This window comes from Anolis sagrei, chromosome 5 (assembly GCF_037176765.1).
Source record: "Anolis sagrei isolate rAnoSag1 chromosome 5, rAnoSag1.mat, whole genome shotgun sequence".
In the NCBI taxonomy this organism is placed as follows: domain Eukaryota; kingdom Metazoa; phylum Chordata; class Lepidosauria; order Squamata; family Dactyloidae; genus Anolis; species Anolis sagrei.
Window position 1 is genome coordinate 25,840,331 of NC_090025.1, and position 18,744 is coordinate 25,859,074.

Genomic DNA, 18,744 nt, shown 5'->3' on the forward strand with positions numbered 1-18,744 from the left:
ATTTGACACAAATACCCGATATGCCCAAATTTGAATACAGGTGGGGTTGGGAGGGTTTGAATTGGGCCAAACTTCCCACACAGACTGCCCCAGTGCTTTGAAGGAAATCACTGGCACGAGCCTCCCTCCCGCATCGCCCACTCTCCCTCACCTGTACATGTGCACCATGCTGCCATGCACCGAGAATGCCTGCTCTCCTCTCCCCCGCTTGGAGTATCAGGAACAGCCCTCCCCTTAGCTACAAGGCTGGCCAATCATAGCAGTGGAGGGCTTTTGGTGGGGCTACACGCTGACGTCTGTTTCCCAAAAGGAAGAGAAGAACAGGCGGAGAGAGCATCAGACTTCTCTGCAGGGTTCAGCATTGTCCCCCATGTTTAAGATCTAAATGAAGCCGCTGGGGGAGATCATCCAGAATTTTGGAGTTCGCTGCCATTTCTACGCAGGTGATGTCCAACTCTATCACTCCTTTCCACCTACTGCTAAGGAATAGTGCTTGGCAAGTGTGATGATCTGAATGAGGGCGAACAAATTGAAACTTAATCCAGACAAGACAGAGGTACTCCTTGTCAGTTGAAAGGCCGAAGAAGGTATAGGGTTACAGCCTGTGTTGGACAGGGTCACACTTCCCCTGAAGACACAGGTTCACAGTTTGGGAATTCTGGATTCATAGCTGAGACTGGAACCCCAGGTTTCAGTGGTGGCCAGGGCACCTTTTGCACAATTAAAACCTGTGCACCAGTTGCACCTGTACCTTAGGAAGTCGGACTTGGCCACAGTGGTCCATGGTCTTGTTACATCCCAAATAGACTACTGCAATGCGCTCTATGGGGGGTTACCTCTGAAGACTGTCCGGAAGCTCCAAGTAGTCCAACAGATGGCAACCAGGTTCCTCACTGGAGCTATGTAAGAGAGCATACAACCCCGTATTATGACAGCTCCACTGGCGTCCGGTTTGCTACTGACCACAATTCAAAGTGCTGGCTTTAGTCTATAAAGCCCTTAACAGTTCCATTCCAACTTACCTATCCAAATGTATCTCCCCCATGAACCAGCTAGAGCATTAAGATCTGCTGGGGAGCCCTACTTTCGGACCCAACTTCGTTGTAAGCGTGATGGGTGGAGATGAGAGACAGGGCTTTCTCAGTGGTGGCCCCTTAGCTATGGAACTCCCTCGCCAACAATGTGAGATTGGCCTCCTCTGTCCTTTTCTTTATAAAAAAAGTTAATTCCTGGCTCTGGGATCAGGAAATAGTGCAACACAGAATTGATATGCAGCAACATAAAGGATGACCACGGTTTTAGCTATATAGTTTTAACAGTTTATGTATTTGTATGTTTATTATGTTGATGTTTTAATGTGTTGTATTTTATATATTTTTATATTGTAATGTGGCACTGAAGTGGTCAATCTGTAAGCCGCTCGGAGTCCTCCTTGGGGTGAGAAGAGTGGGGTATGGGGGGAAAATAAATAAATAAATTTATTTGTATGGTGGTGGTAAAAGTGAACATCTAACCTAATTTAATAGCAGTTCAGAGAGGAAAATCTTTGGAAAGAACATGCAAGGGCCAGGTATATTCAGTAAAATGATGCTCATGTCAGAAAGAGCATAGCATCTAATAAACTTGGAAAAGAAAAATAAATAAATCCTTGTGTTGTTGTAATTTTATCGGGCTGTATGGCCATGTTTTAGAAGCATTCTAGAACATGGTCACACAGCCCAAAAAACCTACAACAACCCAGTGATTCTGGCCATGAAAGTCTTTGGCAATACAAATAAGTCCTTCTATAGAATTTTGTACATACAGAATTAAAGAAATGTTGTGTTAGAAAGAATTCATACAGTCCCCTGTAACTCCTAAAACAGTGGTGATATGGTTGCCCCGACCAACTTTGAAAGGAATATGGAGACAGAGAAGGAACCAGAAAGCTAGAACACGTTACAATAACAGGCATCTTCCTATTGATTAGGTAATATTTTTATTGTCACAGGGATGACATTACCAGAGAAGATATAATTCTGTGCATTAATCATAGAGCCAGATAGAAGGCAGATGATCACTAATTCATTTCTGAGGAGTGTCCCAAATCTCCTCTGTGATGCAAGCATTGTTGAATCTAATCAGGAAACAATGGTCATCTTCTTATCAGATAGAATGGAATTATCTGTATCTCTTAACAGAAAAGTCTGGAAAACACATCACAGCCAGTCACATGTTAATTTCAACAGGGAGATATAAGACAATGATATAGTAGAAATAGTTCTTCTTTGTAGTATTTTCCATTTTACCTAGAAAAAAACGTAGTTTTGCACCCTCTGCACTTTTACAAGATGAATTTTTTTTTTACTTTTGTGGGGCTACTTAAGTGGGTGAATGGTCTTAAGGGGTTTTTGGTAGAGAGGGCGTTGTGTTTTACTTTTAATGTTGCTTTTTAAAAGGGTAGTATAGTTGTGCATGCTTTTTATTCCTAATACTTTTAGTGCTGGGATTACTATTAATAAGGAAGTTCTTAAAGTAAGAGCAGTTTGGCAGGGGAATGCACTGCCTTGGAGTATGGTGGAGATTCTTATTTAGGACAAATTTAAACAGAGACTGGGTGGCTATCTATCAGGAGTGTTGTGTTCTTGCATGGCAGGATGTTGGACTAGATGGGTGGAACTGAAAGGTCTAAACATAGATGGTCAGAAACTTCATCGCATATTTATGGATGCCTAGATCTGCAGTTTTTATGCTAGGTCAGGCGATTTCCTTTTCCCAAGCCACCCTACCTCGCCACCTCAGTTGCTACAAGAACAAGATGAGCATTTTATGTCATCTTGCATGTGCCTGATCATTACTTATTTATCCACTTGTCCCCTTCCCTTTTGATAAGTGCATGTAAAAGGGAGACTATGAAACTAAGGAAATTTTCTTCAGCATTTGGTATAGATTTAGAATATCTTTGCAGTTATGGTGCATAATCCCCCATCCTCCAAAAGAGTAAATCTCACATGTGATTGAGTTTAAGAAAAAGAGAAGGCAGGAGCTTGCCCATGAGTCACTCTTTATAGACTAAGCTATTAATTTGGTTGCAGTCAGGCTGCAATTTTATAGTAGATACTTATTTCTTCAATATGCTTATATTCTACTCAACTTGCAAATTATCTCTATAGCTCACTGTGTTCCTATGAGTTTTCTAAGCTGTATGGCCATGTTCCAGAAGCATTATCTCCTGACATTTCTCCCACATCTATGACAGGCATCCTCAGGCTGTGGGGTCTGTTGGAAACTAGGCAAGTGAGGTTTATATATCTGTGGAATGTCTAGGGTGGAAAAAAGATCTCTTGACTGAGGCAAGTGTGAATGTTGCAATTGGCCGCATTTAATTGGCTAATCAAGGTGGCCAGTTGCAACATTCACACTTGCCTCAAACAGAAGAGTTCTTTCTCCCACCCTGGACATTCCACAGATATATAAACCTCACTTGCCTAGTTTCTAACAGACCTCACAACCTCTAAGGATGCTTGTCATAGATATGGGCAAAACATCAGGAGAGAATGCTTCTAGAACAGCCCGGAAAACTCTCAGCAACCCAGTGATTCCCGGCCAGGAAAGCTTTTGCCTAGATTTCTCTGCTCAACTTATAAAAATACAAAAAAACAATCCAAACCAAAGAAAAAAAACCCTAAAAACAAAACAAAACAAAACTCACCAATCACTAAATTAATGGATTTTAAGGTTAAAACAAGTAATCATCTGAAACAGTAGAAAAACAGTCAAATTGTAGAGTATATGGACCACCAATGAATTTAAATAGTAAAAGAATCAAGCACTGAGTGCTTTCAGAATAGAAGGCTCTTAAGCTTATGTATAAATGCTATCAATGAAGTGGTTCTTTATCAATAGAGTTGCATTCGTGGAGATTGGGAATGACTGTACCAAGTCCCTGGTGGCCATCCATTGTACTGTTGTGATTGATGTCACTCAAGGAAGGCCCTCTTAATAATTGAGCAAGATTTATAATTGCAAATGTGTTATTAGAATCTGCATTGAGATATAACATCTCAGAACAATGTTTTTTTCCTATTTCGTGAGCAACGTTTCGGACAAAAGTGAAATCAGAAACAGCTTTTCCTATCATTTTGTGTGATATTGATCTATCCTGGATGTGGAAATTGTATGGCCTTCCAAATGTTGTTGGACAGCATTTTCATCATTCTTCCCGTTGGCTCTTCTGACTATGGCTGCTACCCAGCAACACTTGGAGGGTCTGTAATGTACTGGCTGACTTCAGTTCAGAAATCAGAATCAGTTTCAGTAGATTCAAATAGCTTTATTTAAAAACTGAGTTGATCTCAGCATATCATTGTTGTCAGAACTGAAGCATTTCAGCCATATCAGTAGTTCTCAACTTGTGGTTCCCCAGGTGCTTTGGCCTACAACTCCCAGAAATCCCAGCCAGTTTACCAGCTGTTAGGATTTCTGGGAGTTGAAGGCCAAAACATCTGGGGACCCACAGGTTGAGAACCACTGAGCTGTGTAGGATATGTAAAGAACAAAGCAGTTCAAACCTTTTTGTGGGCTTTCATCCCATTTGCCAACAACTCAAAACTTTCTATCCTCCTAGGGCTTACTCCTCTTTCCCCCTTGTACTAGGTTTCTTTCAGGAATGATCTTGGTAACTCACATATTGTTTTCCTCCTCACTTATCTGCTCATTATCGCAAGCTACAAATGGTAAACAATCTCTTTTCACAGCATTACCAGCTGTGAAACACAATCCATTATCCAGTATTATAAAGCATATGAAAAAAACATAGTTGGGTGGGACCAATGATCCTGACAGGATCATACTATTCCCATCTCTAATTTATCATAACTGCAAAGATACAAGAGAGTGGAATGGCCTTAAACCAGCCATTAGTAGCTTCCCCTCCAAGGTTAGATGAGCTTCCCCAACTGCTATCATGCTGGCTCAAGGTGATTAAGTGTTATACCAAGACCATCTGGAGAGCACTAGGTTGGGAAAGGCTGGGATTGATGCCAAATGGCTTTGGCTATTCGTTCATGACTGAAACTTTTGACTAAATAATATTTGTCACTTTCTCCTATCATATCTAGGTTTTCTTTGCATCATAAAATCAATCTAGATACTTCAGAGGTGATATTTCAAGAGCTTTTAGGAATAAATTAGTTATTGGGTTGCTGTGAGTTTGATATTACTTATCTCAACCAAACAATCTTGGAGTTATATTTTATATCACTCCATTTATTTTATTTTCACAATTCTCTGTGCATCATTTCAGCAATTTGCTAAGTGCAAATTAGCTGTAATATGCATCAAAGGCAAATGTGCCTTTTTTCCATAAGAGCAAGGCATCAAAATACCCCAGGGCTTCTGAAAAGAATGAAAATACAGACAGCTTTCACTCTGGAAACTTGGACAGCAGTTCCCGAGCACTGGCATTTTGGGTTCACGAGTTTTGTTATATAAATGCAGGAAGACGGGTGAATTCAGCAGGCAGTGTTGTTCAGCAGGTCAGATTGTATTATATTGATGAAACCCTCTGGACTAGTAGGCTGAGTCAACATTTGTAGCAATGGCTAAGAGGCAGAAATGTCCATCACTGCTCAGCTATTCTTCCTGCTCAGCTGTTCCAGCAGATTTGAACAGAAGAAACATAGGTCTCCATGTTGCCCTCTTCTCCACTCTCAGTCTTAGCTAAACCCAAGAGTACTCTATGGTAGACATGTAACAGCTCATATCTGCTATGATGAGATATGAAAAGAACTGTCCAACTGCACTCTCTATGTAAATATAATAAAAATGATGGTATTGAAAATTCGTGCCCAAAGGAACTTTTAAATTATTTGACAGTTACAGAGAGTGTGCTGTGTTGTTCGTAGTATGAACAGTGGTTAATTTACAAGGGAATTTCAAACAGGAATGGAAATGGGGGGGGGGGGGGAGTCCGTTTTCACATTATGTAAAGCACAGTTAATATTTCCACCTTAATCTGACAACAAGTCTGTTAGACATTGTGCATGTTGTATTGGGCACTCTGGTTACAGCCTTAGCCTCCAGCACTTATCCATCATTTTTGGGTAGATAGTTATTTGCAGAGGGACAAAACTGTTCCATTTTGTTTTCAAAATCTCCTTATAATTTTCATTTGACAGATACCCCCACTATGCTGTCTGCTTCCCACTGGGCATTTTTACAGACAGAGCCTCCCTTTCTGGAAATTTGAAATACTCTAAAAACAGATATTTTTTGCTATCAGACATCTTCTTTGGGGAAAGTGTCTTCTGAATGCTTCCCCTGTTTTCAACACATCTTGCTAGTTTTATCTTTACCAAATGTGTATCGGAGTTACAAGTTACAAGGCACTATTCCAGAGCAGTGCTTAGAAACTTATTATTTATTAATTTATTTACAGTATTTATATTCCACCCTTCTCATCCCAAAGGGGATTCAGGGTGGATCACAGAACACATACATGGCAAACATTCAATGCCATTAGACATACAGGACAGACAGATAGAAGTATGTGGCTTCAGTGTCCTAGAGGTTATGCTCAATTCCAATCACAGAGGGGTGCTGTTGCATCCTCTATGATGACGAGCCTTTTATGATCACAGACTTTCCTCCTGTTGTTTGATTGCTGGCTTCTTATGGTGCCATAAAATACCTCTCTGCTTAAGCGGTGCCTAATTTATCAACTCACAGCTTCACAGCTATTTTAAAACTACTTGGGTGGACAGTAAGCTAGGCTGAAGGTTGGGTGCTCACCTCAAATCAGGCTCAAACTGGTTCGGTTGGGAAAGACCTATTGCTGCTGGTGATTAACCAGCTGTGCTAAAGCCCGGCCCTTAACTTACCTTAAAATTTGTTGTTTATACTTTCTTATTTTTCAAAATAAATGTATTAGATCTAAAATTTGTACAACTATTATAGCAGATACATACAAATACACTTTACTACCAACTTCTTTCTCTCAGTCTCAAAGGTCTGCAAGACCCATTTGCAAATGGTTACATCAGTAAATGGGTAAAAAAGGATACTGTCTCTTTCATATATCATGTATTGATTTTGTCCATATATTACTACGAAATATGGGTGTACCGCTCTGATATTTTCCTTGTGGTTCATGTGGCTGATAAAGGCCAATCACACTGTCGCAGAAGAGACACTTTCTATTTGTTCCTTCCCCTATCTAATTTGATGTGTGTGTGTTTCTCTAAGACAACTAATTTAAAATGTCCACTGAACCAGTTATCTATAGACATGATTAAATTCTCCTTCCCATTGCACAGAATGACCTATCTCGCTGCCACCAGAAGGAAAGAGATAAGATTCTCGCTGGTATCATGATTTACACTTGACAGAGCTATCCAGATTAATATTTTGAGAGGTAGGGATATTATTTTTAAAACTTCTTCCTAGGCCTGTAAGATGGGGCCAGAATGACAGTTTCACTGCAGAAGGATGAAGTAATTTTCATGTACAGCTGCCTCTCCGTATCCACAGATTCTTCATCCAGGGCTTCTGCCACCCATATTTTGAAAGTCTTCACTTAAAAAAAAATCTATCCAAAAAGTAAATCCTTGATTTGTCATTTTATTTAAGGGACATTGTTTTGTAACACTATTGTAACAGTTGTTCCCACCTGTGGTCTGTGGACCACCAGTGGTCTGCAAGAACAAAAATATGGTCCGCGGCCTTACCTTTACTACACTGTTTCATTGAAACCATGTGGCAACAAAAGCGACTGGTCTCACAAAACCTTCTTATAGTGCCGAGGCAACAGGGATGTCAGGAGGGGAGAAGCTGACTATCCATGAAAGATTACTACTACCAGATCCGCTCTAGATTATTAAAAATAGTTTTCTATGGGTGAGCAGAAGGTGACTACTGGATGGCATATGTTCTGTATCAGAAACTAGAGCTGATGTGGTCTATCCAATGTGGTCCCTGATCAAGTGGTCCCTGGTCAAATAAAAGTTGGGAACCTCTGGTATATAATGAGACTTGACTATCTATGGATTTTGGTACCTATAGGAGGTCGTGGACCCAAACCACAGCAGATACCAAGGACCCACTATATACCTTTTCCATGAGAAAAATGAGTTACCAGTTAGTCGTAATTTTATAGTTATTTCATAGTTTTCTTCCAGAGTTCTTTACAAAGGTAATAAGAACCTCCCCTCTTTCCCACCTCCTTCTTATTGTTTCTCATTTTTCCTTCATTTCCCAGAGAGTTCTAGTCTACATAAAGCAAAATGTAGTAAATAGCAGTTCTTTCTGGCAGGATCTACATTGGGCTGTTGTAGGTTTTTCCGGGCTATATGGCCATGTTCTGGAGGCAATTTTTCTCCTGACGTTTCGCCTGCATCTATGGCAAGCATCCTCAGAGGTAGTGAGGAAACGTCAGAGGCAAAACGTCAGGAGAAAAATTGCCTCCAGAACATGGCCATATAGCCCAGAAAAACCTACAACAACCCAGTGATTCCGGCCATGAAAGCCTCCGACAATACAGGATCTACATTGCCATAAAATGCAGTTTGGAACTGTATTATATTTCAGTATACATCCAGGGATCTGGTATTAGCCGAGATCCTGTAAGATTTGCTTCCAGGGAGAAGATAAGCCCAGTAAAGGTTTCATCTTTATTGTCCTTCACAGGGCGATATTCCCCCCACCCCCAGCATGCTGACATAACCTTCGTCTGTTTTTGTTTCAAGCCCGTACATGCAAAATAAGAAGGAGTCTTTAAATATTTTAACAGTTGAGAGTACTTAGCCACCTGAGGGCACTGCTTCTAAAATAGAGTTGGTCTTGTCCTGCTTTTTTGCTTGCTTTTCTTCCTCCCCCCACCCCTCTCTTCACCCCTCTTTTCCAGAATCAATCCTACTTGAATGGGTCGCTGCTTTTAAACTGTTTTTGCAGACAGAGCACAGGAAGGCGGGGAATAATTAGTATTTTAGACGAACACATTTAGTGGGCCCCATGCTGATGAGGTTGGACGAGGCACTTAAAATGTGCTTTTAAATTATATATATCTAAAAGAAATACAAAATCTTTCAGCAGACAAGGTCTGCCATTGAAAAAATTCTGCATAAGGAAAAAAATGTACATTCTCCGTGACCTGTATTTCTTTTATTTATTTTTTACCATGCCAGTATGCAGCAAAAAAAGAATCTTTTTGCAGTGGTGCATATAACATCACAGCCAGCTGACCCTCCATATCCACAGATTCTGTATCCACGGATTCAATCACGTGTGGCTTGATTTTTTTTTAAATTCAGAAAGCGATCCTTGATTTTGTCAATAAAGGGCACAGTTTTACTATTATGGGACATTTCTATAATGGGAATTGAGCATCCAGAGATTTGGTGTCCTGGAACCAAACTCTGGTCAATACCAGGGACCCATTGTATATCCACTCTAAGCTATTTATTTATTTATTTATTTATTTATTTATTTGCAGTATTTATATTCCGCCCTTCTCACCCTGAAGGGGACTCAGGGGTGATCACAAAGTATATATACACGGCAAACATTCAATGCCATTTTTGACATACAAGACATTCAGACAGATAGAGGCCATTCAGCAGTTCTTCCACTTCGGATCCTCCTGGAGGTTGCTCGATTCGGCCACAGGGAGAGCTGTCACTTTGTCCACTATGACGTCGAGCCTTTTTGATCGTAGTATTTCCTCCTTGCTCTCCGGCATTTTTATTTACTTTAAGCGGTGCCTAATTTATCTACTCACAACTGTTTTCAAACTGCTTAGGTCGACAGTGAGCTGAGCATTTTTTTTAACAGCTATTAACAGTCGGGCGCTCAACCCTGACTCGGGCCTCGAACTTGCCACCTTTCAGTCGGCAGTGATTTATTGCAACTGATTAACCAGTTATGCTACCAGCCCGGCCCCTTTCATATTTTTTAAAGAGTTGCCAGAGTTCTGTGTGAGTTGCAGTTTAGAATAAAACGAGAGAACTGGGGCAATGGTTAATCTTTTCCCCTTATGCTGAGCTCCGGAAACATTGTCACTGTTGTGTCTTTCTTCTTGATTTGGATCCTGCTTACTTAGTGTTGACTTCACAGTGTCTTGCTTTAGGTCTTTATAGGCTAAAGCCAGCACTTTGAATTTTGTTTAGTGGAGCTGGTGCAACAAGGGAGTTGTATTCTCCCTGTATGCTGCCCCAGTTAGAAATCTGTCTGCCACTCATTGGACCACTTGAAGCTTCAAAGGCAACCCGATGTAGAGCGCATTGCAGTAGTCTTATCTGTGATATAACAATATCATGGACCACCATGGCCAAATCAGACCTCCCCAGAAACAAATCGGAAGCCCGTGCAAAAGTGTTGTGTGTGTTTGTGTGTGTGTGTCACATGATTTCTATAATCAGTGACAGCTGACAACTTATCCATTTTTTACCTGCTGGTTTCCAAATAGTTTCTAGTGCACTTAGCAGCAAAGCATTCATAAAACAATGAATGAAGGTCCTATGTGGGCGAGGCTAATTTTTACATTTTTTTTGCAACAGATGACATGATGATGCTTACTACAAAACATTCAGGGAAGGGCAGGGGGGAAGAAAGAAAATGGGCAAAACGTTAGTTTACATTGCCTGTCTTCTTATACCAAAACACAAATATCTGATAATCCAGTTTTTGCCAGAGGTTTGCTTTAGCCCGAGTCACTGTGTTTTATTGGTGCTTCTGATCTGAGTAAAATAAATCAGGGCATCTCTGCCGCACACAGCTAACCTGAGGCAAGAGGTTAATTTTATTTTCTGTGCTTCTTTTCAGGATGCATTTTATCCAATTGATTTAATTTAGACAGCCAAGAAGTCTGTCACAAGGATGGGTGATAAAAGCAAGGCGATAATGTGCAAATTCCTCTGCAGTGCAGCAAGCGTGATCGCACTATTGTGTCTTGCACACTAATTGCAGACAATATTGTTAGGGGTCATTGAGCTTCTTAGTGGTTCATTGTATTGAAAAGAAGAGGTGCAACGTAGATGATTGATGACTTAAGTGTAAATGAAAAATCCTGTCGCTTCCTTTGAACCAGGTTTCTGTTTCTCTTAAATAAGTAAGACCGGTGGTTCTCAACCTTCCTAATGCCGCAACCCTTAATACAGTTCCTCATGTTGTGGTGACTCGCAACCATAAAAATATTTTCATTGCTACTTCATAACTGTAATTTTGCTACTGTTAGGAATTGTAATGTAAATAAATATCTGATATGCAGGATGTATTTTCATACACTGGACCAAATTTGGCACAAATACCCAATATGCCCTAATTTGAATACTTGGGGGGGGGGGGGGATTGATTTTGTCATTTGGGAATTGTAGTTGCTGGAATTTATAGTTCACCTACAATCAATGCGCATTCTGAACTCCACCAAAAATAGAATTGGACCAAACTTGGCACCCAGAACTCCCATGACCAACAGAAAATACTGGAAGGGTTTGGTTTAGGAGTTGTAGTTCACCTACATCCAGAGAGCACTGTGAACTCAAACAATGATAGATCTGGATCAAACTTAGCACGAATACTCAATATGCTGTATAGGATGATGAAGAAAATAAAAAAATGAATACTTGTAGAGAACCTTAGACAGATGTTTGTATATAAAATGGTAACCAGGGGAAAATGATTAAATGCTCAAATATGCTGAGGTATAAATACAGTAGTATTCTTGTACCTTTGTATTATGTAATGAGAAGTCACAGGTAGAGGTTTACGGGGGATGGGACGGGGAAGTGGTGGGATGGGGGAAAATACTTGTATTTTGAATTTTGAAGATTGCATGTTTCTGTGTATGTTTATATATGTATGTGTGTGTGTGTGTAATTTTTTAAAAAATGATACTCAATATGCCCAAACACTGGTGGAGTTGAGGGAAAACAGACCTTGACATTTGGGAGTTGTAGTTGCTGGAATGTATTGTTCACCTACAATCATAGAACATTCTGAACCCCACCTATGATAGAATTGGGCCAAACTTCCCACACAGAACCCCCATGACTAACAGAAAATTCTGTATTTTCTGATGGTCTTTGGTGACCCCTCTGATACCCCCTCACAACCCACCCAGGGGTCCCAACCTCCAGGTTGAGAAACACTTTCTTAAGTGTAAATGAAAAATCTGCAGCTTCTTTTGGAACCAGGTTTCTGTTGCTCTGAAATTAGTTAGACATACTACCCATCCAACTTTCCTTTGTTCATTTCTGAAAATTCTGTTTTTGTCCTTTCTTTTATAGTATTCTGTGTTACATCTATTTCCTCCTTTTCAGATACGGAGACAAGTGACAAAATCCAGAAAAGCGGGATCCTCCAGGTGTTTGCAAGTCTATTGACTCCACAATCTTCCTGCACTGCAAAAGTAGCTAACATCATAGCAGAAGTAGCCAAAAATGGTGAGGTTTTCCACAAGGCCTTTTCGGCTGGAACATCTTCAGTTTTGCAGATCACTTGTCAGTATGTTTTACTTCATTTATGTTTTCATTTTATAGAATAGATTTATTTATTTATTTATTTATTTATTTATTTATTTCTTCTCCACTCTTTTTTTGTTTTGTTCTGCCTTGATAATACATTAGTTCTGAGTCATCCATTTGTTTGATACATCAAAGCAGTATGCATTCATGATCCTTTTAAAAGTATTATCCATTGTAGAAAATATTCAATGATGTTGTTCTTTGCTAATTGGGGAAAACTATGCGGCAGACTTCCACAGTTGTGCCAACAAATGCTGCCGGAGACATATCTCTCGATTTAACACTATAACTTACATTCATGCTATAATTCGTTGGTATTCCTTTTTTATGGTTTCTTACATAACATCTGTCAGTACCAAGGAAACACTTGATCGGTTTCATCCTACACTGATGCTTTGCTTTCTCTCTAAAGGTCTGTTAGGGCCATTGTGGGACGTCGGCCTACACAATAAAGGAAGATGTCGGTGTACTTTTTACTGCTGGGATTTTCACAAGGGCCCAGCAAAGTGATTCCAAATATCTTGTAATGTCATCTTCAGCAAGCTCCCAGGCAACTACAAGCTCCAGATAGTTTCCCTGGGCTGCTGTTACCTTCTTACCAGATGCTAGCACAAATCTAATAGGGGATGGCAGGAACAAAGCAAATTTAATGTTGCTTTGGTAACATGGAGAAGTCTGAATTTATAACACTGTTTGCAGGCTAGTGTAATACCTTTAGATACAGAGAAAAGAGGCATCACTGCACAACTGCAAGCAAAAGGAAATCTGTATCCAACAAACCTGCATCCTGGGCCCAGTCCTGAATTTGAGCATAGGAATTGGAGGGTTAGTCTTGGCAATAAGCTGTTCCTGCCCTGCAGCAACTTGTGAGATTTATCCAGTCAACACTTGTCAACTGAATTGGCTGTATCCTGCAAATTTTCACTGGTTAACTTTGTCCGGACCTTACTTATCGTATATACTTGAGTATAAGCTGTGTTTTTCCAGATTTTTTTTAGATTGAAAAAAGCCCCCTTTATACTTGAGTCAAGGTTATTTATTATTTTACTCTGTTGTTGTTGTTGTTATTATTATTATTATTATTATTATTATTATTACTAGATTTATTATTTTACTCAATTTATTATTATTATTAGATTTATTATTTTACTCTATTATTATTATTACATTATTTTACTCTATTATTATTGCATTTATTCTTTTATCTTATTATTTTTATTACATTATTTTACTCTATTTATTATTATAATTACATTGCTCATTTTACTCTTATTATTATTACACTATTTTCCTCTATTATTATTATTACATTTATTGTTTTACTCTATTATTAATGTTATGTTTACATTATTTTACTCTATTATTATTATTATTATTATTATTGTATTCATTATTTTACTCTATTATTATTGGAAGGATACATAAACACATTTACATTGAAAATTAGAATAATGGGTTAGTCAGAGTTGGACAGTCTTATCTTACATTACAGTTTTATGCAAATATTTGAAAATATTTTTCCTACTGATGCCTGTATTAATGTAATTTTTAGTCTCTGTTTTTATGTTGAAATTTACCAGTAGTTGCTGCATTTCCCACCCTCGACTTATACTTGAGTCAGTATGTTTTTCCCAGTTTTTGTGGTAAAATTTGGTGTCTCGGCTTATATTTGGGTCAGCTTATACTCCAGTATATACTGTACTTACTTGGGGAGATATCCTGCAACAGAACGACTTAATCTTAGCTGGACCTGATGCCTGGAAGAGGACTCCATGGAGTAATGAGGGTCCTTCTGGCCTGAATAAAGAGCCTGAGTAACATGTAACTGTTGTCAGTGTTCCCTTGTGCAGATATGCAAACTTCTAAATTTAATGTGTTAAATGAATAAAAGACATCACAGCAGAGTCATAGCTGAAAACTGTGGCCGAGAAACTACCCAAAGGTTCATTTCCACATACCCCTGAGCGCAGTATATTGTTTTGTTGTTCCAAAATGCTGCTGCTCTATGCGATAGCCACAATAATACAATATGGGTTAATTTTCAGAACTCGCCGAAAATAATTATCCCGGAAGGCAACAGTAATTGTTTGAAGCTGCCAGAGGTTATATTCAGCACCTGAGGCTCATTTTGGAATGTGCTGCACATTGGCACACACGTTACTGCTGCAGCTGCGCATATGAAAATAATGTTCTGACTGTTTACTTTTATTGGGTACCTATTTTTTTTCTCCAACTCTAAGACAAAACGTTCAGAAAAGCAAAGCATTCAAATGTATTTGAAACATTGGGCATTTCAAAGCCCAGCCTTGAAATAAGCCATTCGTTTTGAATAAGTGGCCATTGGCTCCAGGTGAATAGGTGTGTGACAAAGCAAATACTGCCAGAGAGCTGCTAAAGTACGTACATGATGCTGGGATTCAGTGACATTGCTGCACAAGTATATGTGACCTTGGTGATGAAAGTACGGCCACCAGGGTTGCATGCAGTTCCTGGATACTATCCCAGTTCCTACAAAGTGCACCAAGTCTACACAAATAAATTCCAAAAGAAAATGTTCTGTATTGTTTTCAGGCAATATATGAGAGAGAGATCCTCCAAAATGCATGGAAATATGAAAAACACTCCTACCCCCACAAGCCCATATTATCTGTAAATACCCCCATTTTCTTTTGCAGTCAGTATCAAAATGGAAACAGGAAGAGACATGGTTTTACTTCCTGTCACGATTTTGAGGATGGCTGAAGAGAAATATGGAGATATTTGGACTTGTGTGGCGGCGGGGGGGGGGGGGGTTGTCTATAGGGGGAAAAGTGGACTCTTATCCATTTGCAATTGCCTGTCCATTCTTTAAGGCATACCTTACTAAAATGGTGTGTTAGGTTTTATTATTTATCTACAGTATTTATATTCCGCCCATCTCACCCTGAAGGGAACTCAGGGTGGATCACAATGCACACATACACAGCAAACATTCAGTGCCGGTTTTTAGACATACAAGATAGACAGACATTTTCGGCATTTTCCAAGTTCGGCGTCTGGAGATTATGCTCGATTCCGGCCACAGGAGGTGCTGTCACTCCATCCACTATGACGCTGAGTCCTTTTGATCATAGTTTTTCCTCCTTGTTCTTTGATCACTGGTATTTTTATGGTGTCGTAAAATACCTCCCCGCTTTAAGTGGTGCCTAATTTCTCTACTCACAGCTAAGCTTAGGTAGATAGTAAGCTAGGCTTAGCAGTCAGGTGCTCAATCTGACTTGGGCTTCGAACTTGCCACCTTCTAGTTGGCAGTGATTTATTGCTGCTGACGATTAACCAGCTGTTCTACATCCCAGCCCACCACTGGGCTGTAGCACAGCTGGTTAATCGCCAACTGTGACCACCACTGTAAAGTGAATATCACATTAAAGCAAATCAAAGTCTTTTTTCCCACTTGTCAGTACATACAAAAACCTAAAAACATATTTACATTATCATTTATTAAGAGTACAATAGCACCCAGCCCAAAACAAAGATGCAAAAAAGTAAAATTAATAAATAAAAATGCTAGAATATGACACTAAAGATGTCAAGTGCATACATGTTGTAAACGGAATGACGCTGTGTTGTGTAATTGAAAAATTAAGTATTCACAAAGAGCCTTCCATCTCCCACCTTTTTCTCAAAATTGGAAGTCAAAAATAATAGGAACCCTGTGGCTAGAAACAGTGTGTCTTCATTTCTGTGTCTTCATTCTGTGTCCACTGACCTGTGAGCTTGGAATAATAAATGCATTACATAAAAATATTATGTGTCCATTATAGTTCAGTGTAAGGACTACAGATAGATAATGCTTCTATTGTCTGCTACGTATCTGTTACTGTTGTTTTTATCTCTCCCTAAGCAAAAACGTGTGGCATCCATTGCTTTTCCGTTTTCATTCTATAAATGGAGAATTGAATGATTTACTCAATACTGCATGATGGTTAAGCAGAGAGAGCCTGACAGTGATGATTAGTGTCTTCCATGTCATTGGGGCAGTAAATTGCTTTGGGTCTTAGGCCACTTCTACACTGTCCTATATCCCAGGATCTGATCCCAGATTATATGCTTTAAACTGGATTATATGAGTCTCCACTGCCAGATAATCTGGGATAAGAAGTCCACCTGGGATCAGTTCCTGGGATATAGGGGCAGTGTGGAAGGGGCCTTACGCTAGACCAGTGATTGTCAACTTGTGGGTCCCCAGGTGTTTTGGCCTACAACCCCCAGAAATGCCACCTAGTTTACCAACTGCTAGAATTTCTGGGTGTTGAAGGCCAAAACATCTGGGAACCACAGGTTGAGAACCACTGGACTAGACTCTAAAAGAGCCATCCAAGGTGCTGAATCCTACCCCCAAAACAGCTTCAACATTTTAGATACCTCATTTATAGTTTAGACTGAAACTAACAATGGATTTGGAAGCCTTGGATACCATGGATCCACTTTTCATACCGCTGTCACCTTTGATTCTATATCTTTGACATTTTGTTTTACACCCATTTTATGGTTTTATCAGTATTTTGCACTGAACTTGGATATTTAATTTAGAAGTTAATTTTGCTTTCTTAAATTGAATTTTCTTTAATTGAGATGTTTTGTGCTTCTTTAACATGCAATAGATGTCTGGTAATCTTTTTTCTGTCTCTAGTCATTGCTCTTAAAATAGGCTATGTATTTAACTGATCTAACAAAAAAGGTTATTTCAAATCTTCTTGCCAAATGAATCCACATTTGACAACTGATATCTAGAATTTTGAATATGACCATCATTCATAGGGTTGTTTTGAGCTCGAATATTTGTATTCTGTACCTACATTTATTCTTGTACAGAAATGCAATTCCGATGCTTCTGGTCTAGGCTCTGCGAACAAGAAAACATTCGATCCCCAGCAACTACACTGTAATTAAACCTTTCTCTGTGGCTTGTAGAGTTTATGCGGAATCCGTGCGTTGATGCTGGCTTGATCCCGCCTCTGGTGCAGCTCTTAAACTGCAAAGATCAGGAAGTGCTCCTTCAAACAGGGCGTGCCTTGGGCAACATATGCTATGACAGCCGTAAGTATTCAAATACCAATGTTTGGAGGAAGGGGTTTAAGTCTGTTTCTTGTTGTTCATTTTTCTTTCTTTCTTGTTTTGTTGAAAGCAGTGTTGATTTTTGTGGGACATCTGTGAATGCTGTGACAATTAAGCATAACTTGTACGACAGACTGTCAAAAGAGTCCCCTTCTTAAAATGAAAGCAGACAGATCCTTGGCAATTACCATGGGACAGAAATAGATAAAATGCTTTTAAAAACAAAGACTTGTCTAATTTTGTTTCTGTTGGAAATATTAATAGGATCAACAGGTGGTATACTGTTGTTTTCCAGCCCAGGTAATAAAATGGAATGGAATTCTGGTCACATTTGGCTCTCACTGATTGGTAAATTTGGTGCCACAAATGAATTGGTCTCCTTGCAGTGCTATGCAGTTTCCTTGCTTATAGCGTGGATTGCATCATCAGCTTTGCAACAGCAGTGTTCAGAGTATTAGAGTTGGATTTGCCACTGAACTTCAGATATCATTAAAATGAAAGGCGAATGAAATTATAGATTTGCATAACATTACCTGTGTGTGTGTGTGTGTGTATATATATATATATACATACATACATACATACATATATATATATATATATATACATACATACACAGAGAGAGAGAGAGTAAAGTCTCACTTATCTGACATAAACAGATTGGCAGAATATTGAGTAAATGAAAATATCGAATAATATGGTGTCTCCTACTGTTACCAGTCCAACGCGACGCTAGACACTTAGAATACTAACAACAGGGACTTAAAGAGTAAGGCAAGGCAATGCCTCGGGGGTAGAGCAGCCCAGCAGGAAGTGCCCGGATGCGGAAGAGGAGCATGGAAATCACAGAGGGAAGGAGGGGACATTCCTCTGCTTCTGGTCCTGCCTCTTTCCCCCTTCCCTCCCTCCCTCCTCCTTACCTTGCCATTTTCACTTATTGGGAATGGAGAGAGAGTTAGGGAGCGCTCCTTTAATTGAAGGGTAAATGCTGGAGGAAAAAGGGGGTGTCGGATAAGACGGAACGTTGCATAAGCAAAGGTTGGATAAGTGAGACTCTACTGTATATAGAATGAAGGTAATAAATCCCCTTATATACCAAGTTGTATTTTTTGAGCCATGGCAATGCTTCCATATTCAATTTGCAGTTGCA

At 39.5% G+C, this 18,744-nt stretch overlaps 1 protein-coding gene across 5 annotated transcripts in view; it reads left to right on the plus strand.

The window, feature by feature from the left end:
* RAP1GDS1 (Rap1 GTPase-GDP dissociation stimulator 1) overlaps positions 1–18,744 on the plus strand; it is a 119,449-nt gene that overhangs the window by 49,729 nt on the left and 50,976 nt on the right. For 4 of the 5 annotated variants that reach the window (XM_060779203.2, XM_060779204.2, XM_060779205.2 and 1 more), the window contains exons 3-4: positions 12,294–12,416; positions 17,451–17,576. In XM_060779203.2, the coding sequence (XP_060635186.1) occupies positions 12,294–12,416; positions 17,451–17,576 (249 nt within the window). Of the gene's footprint in view, positions 1–12,293; positions 12,478–17,450; positions 17,577–18,744 lie in introns of those variants that run through there. The other variant, XM_067468602.1, reaches the window with a different exon arrangement.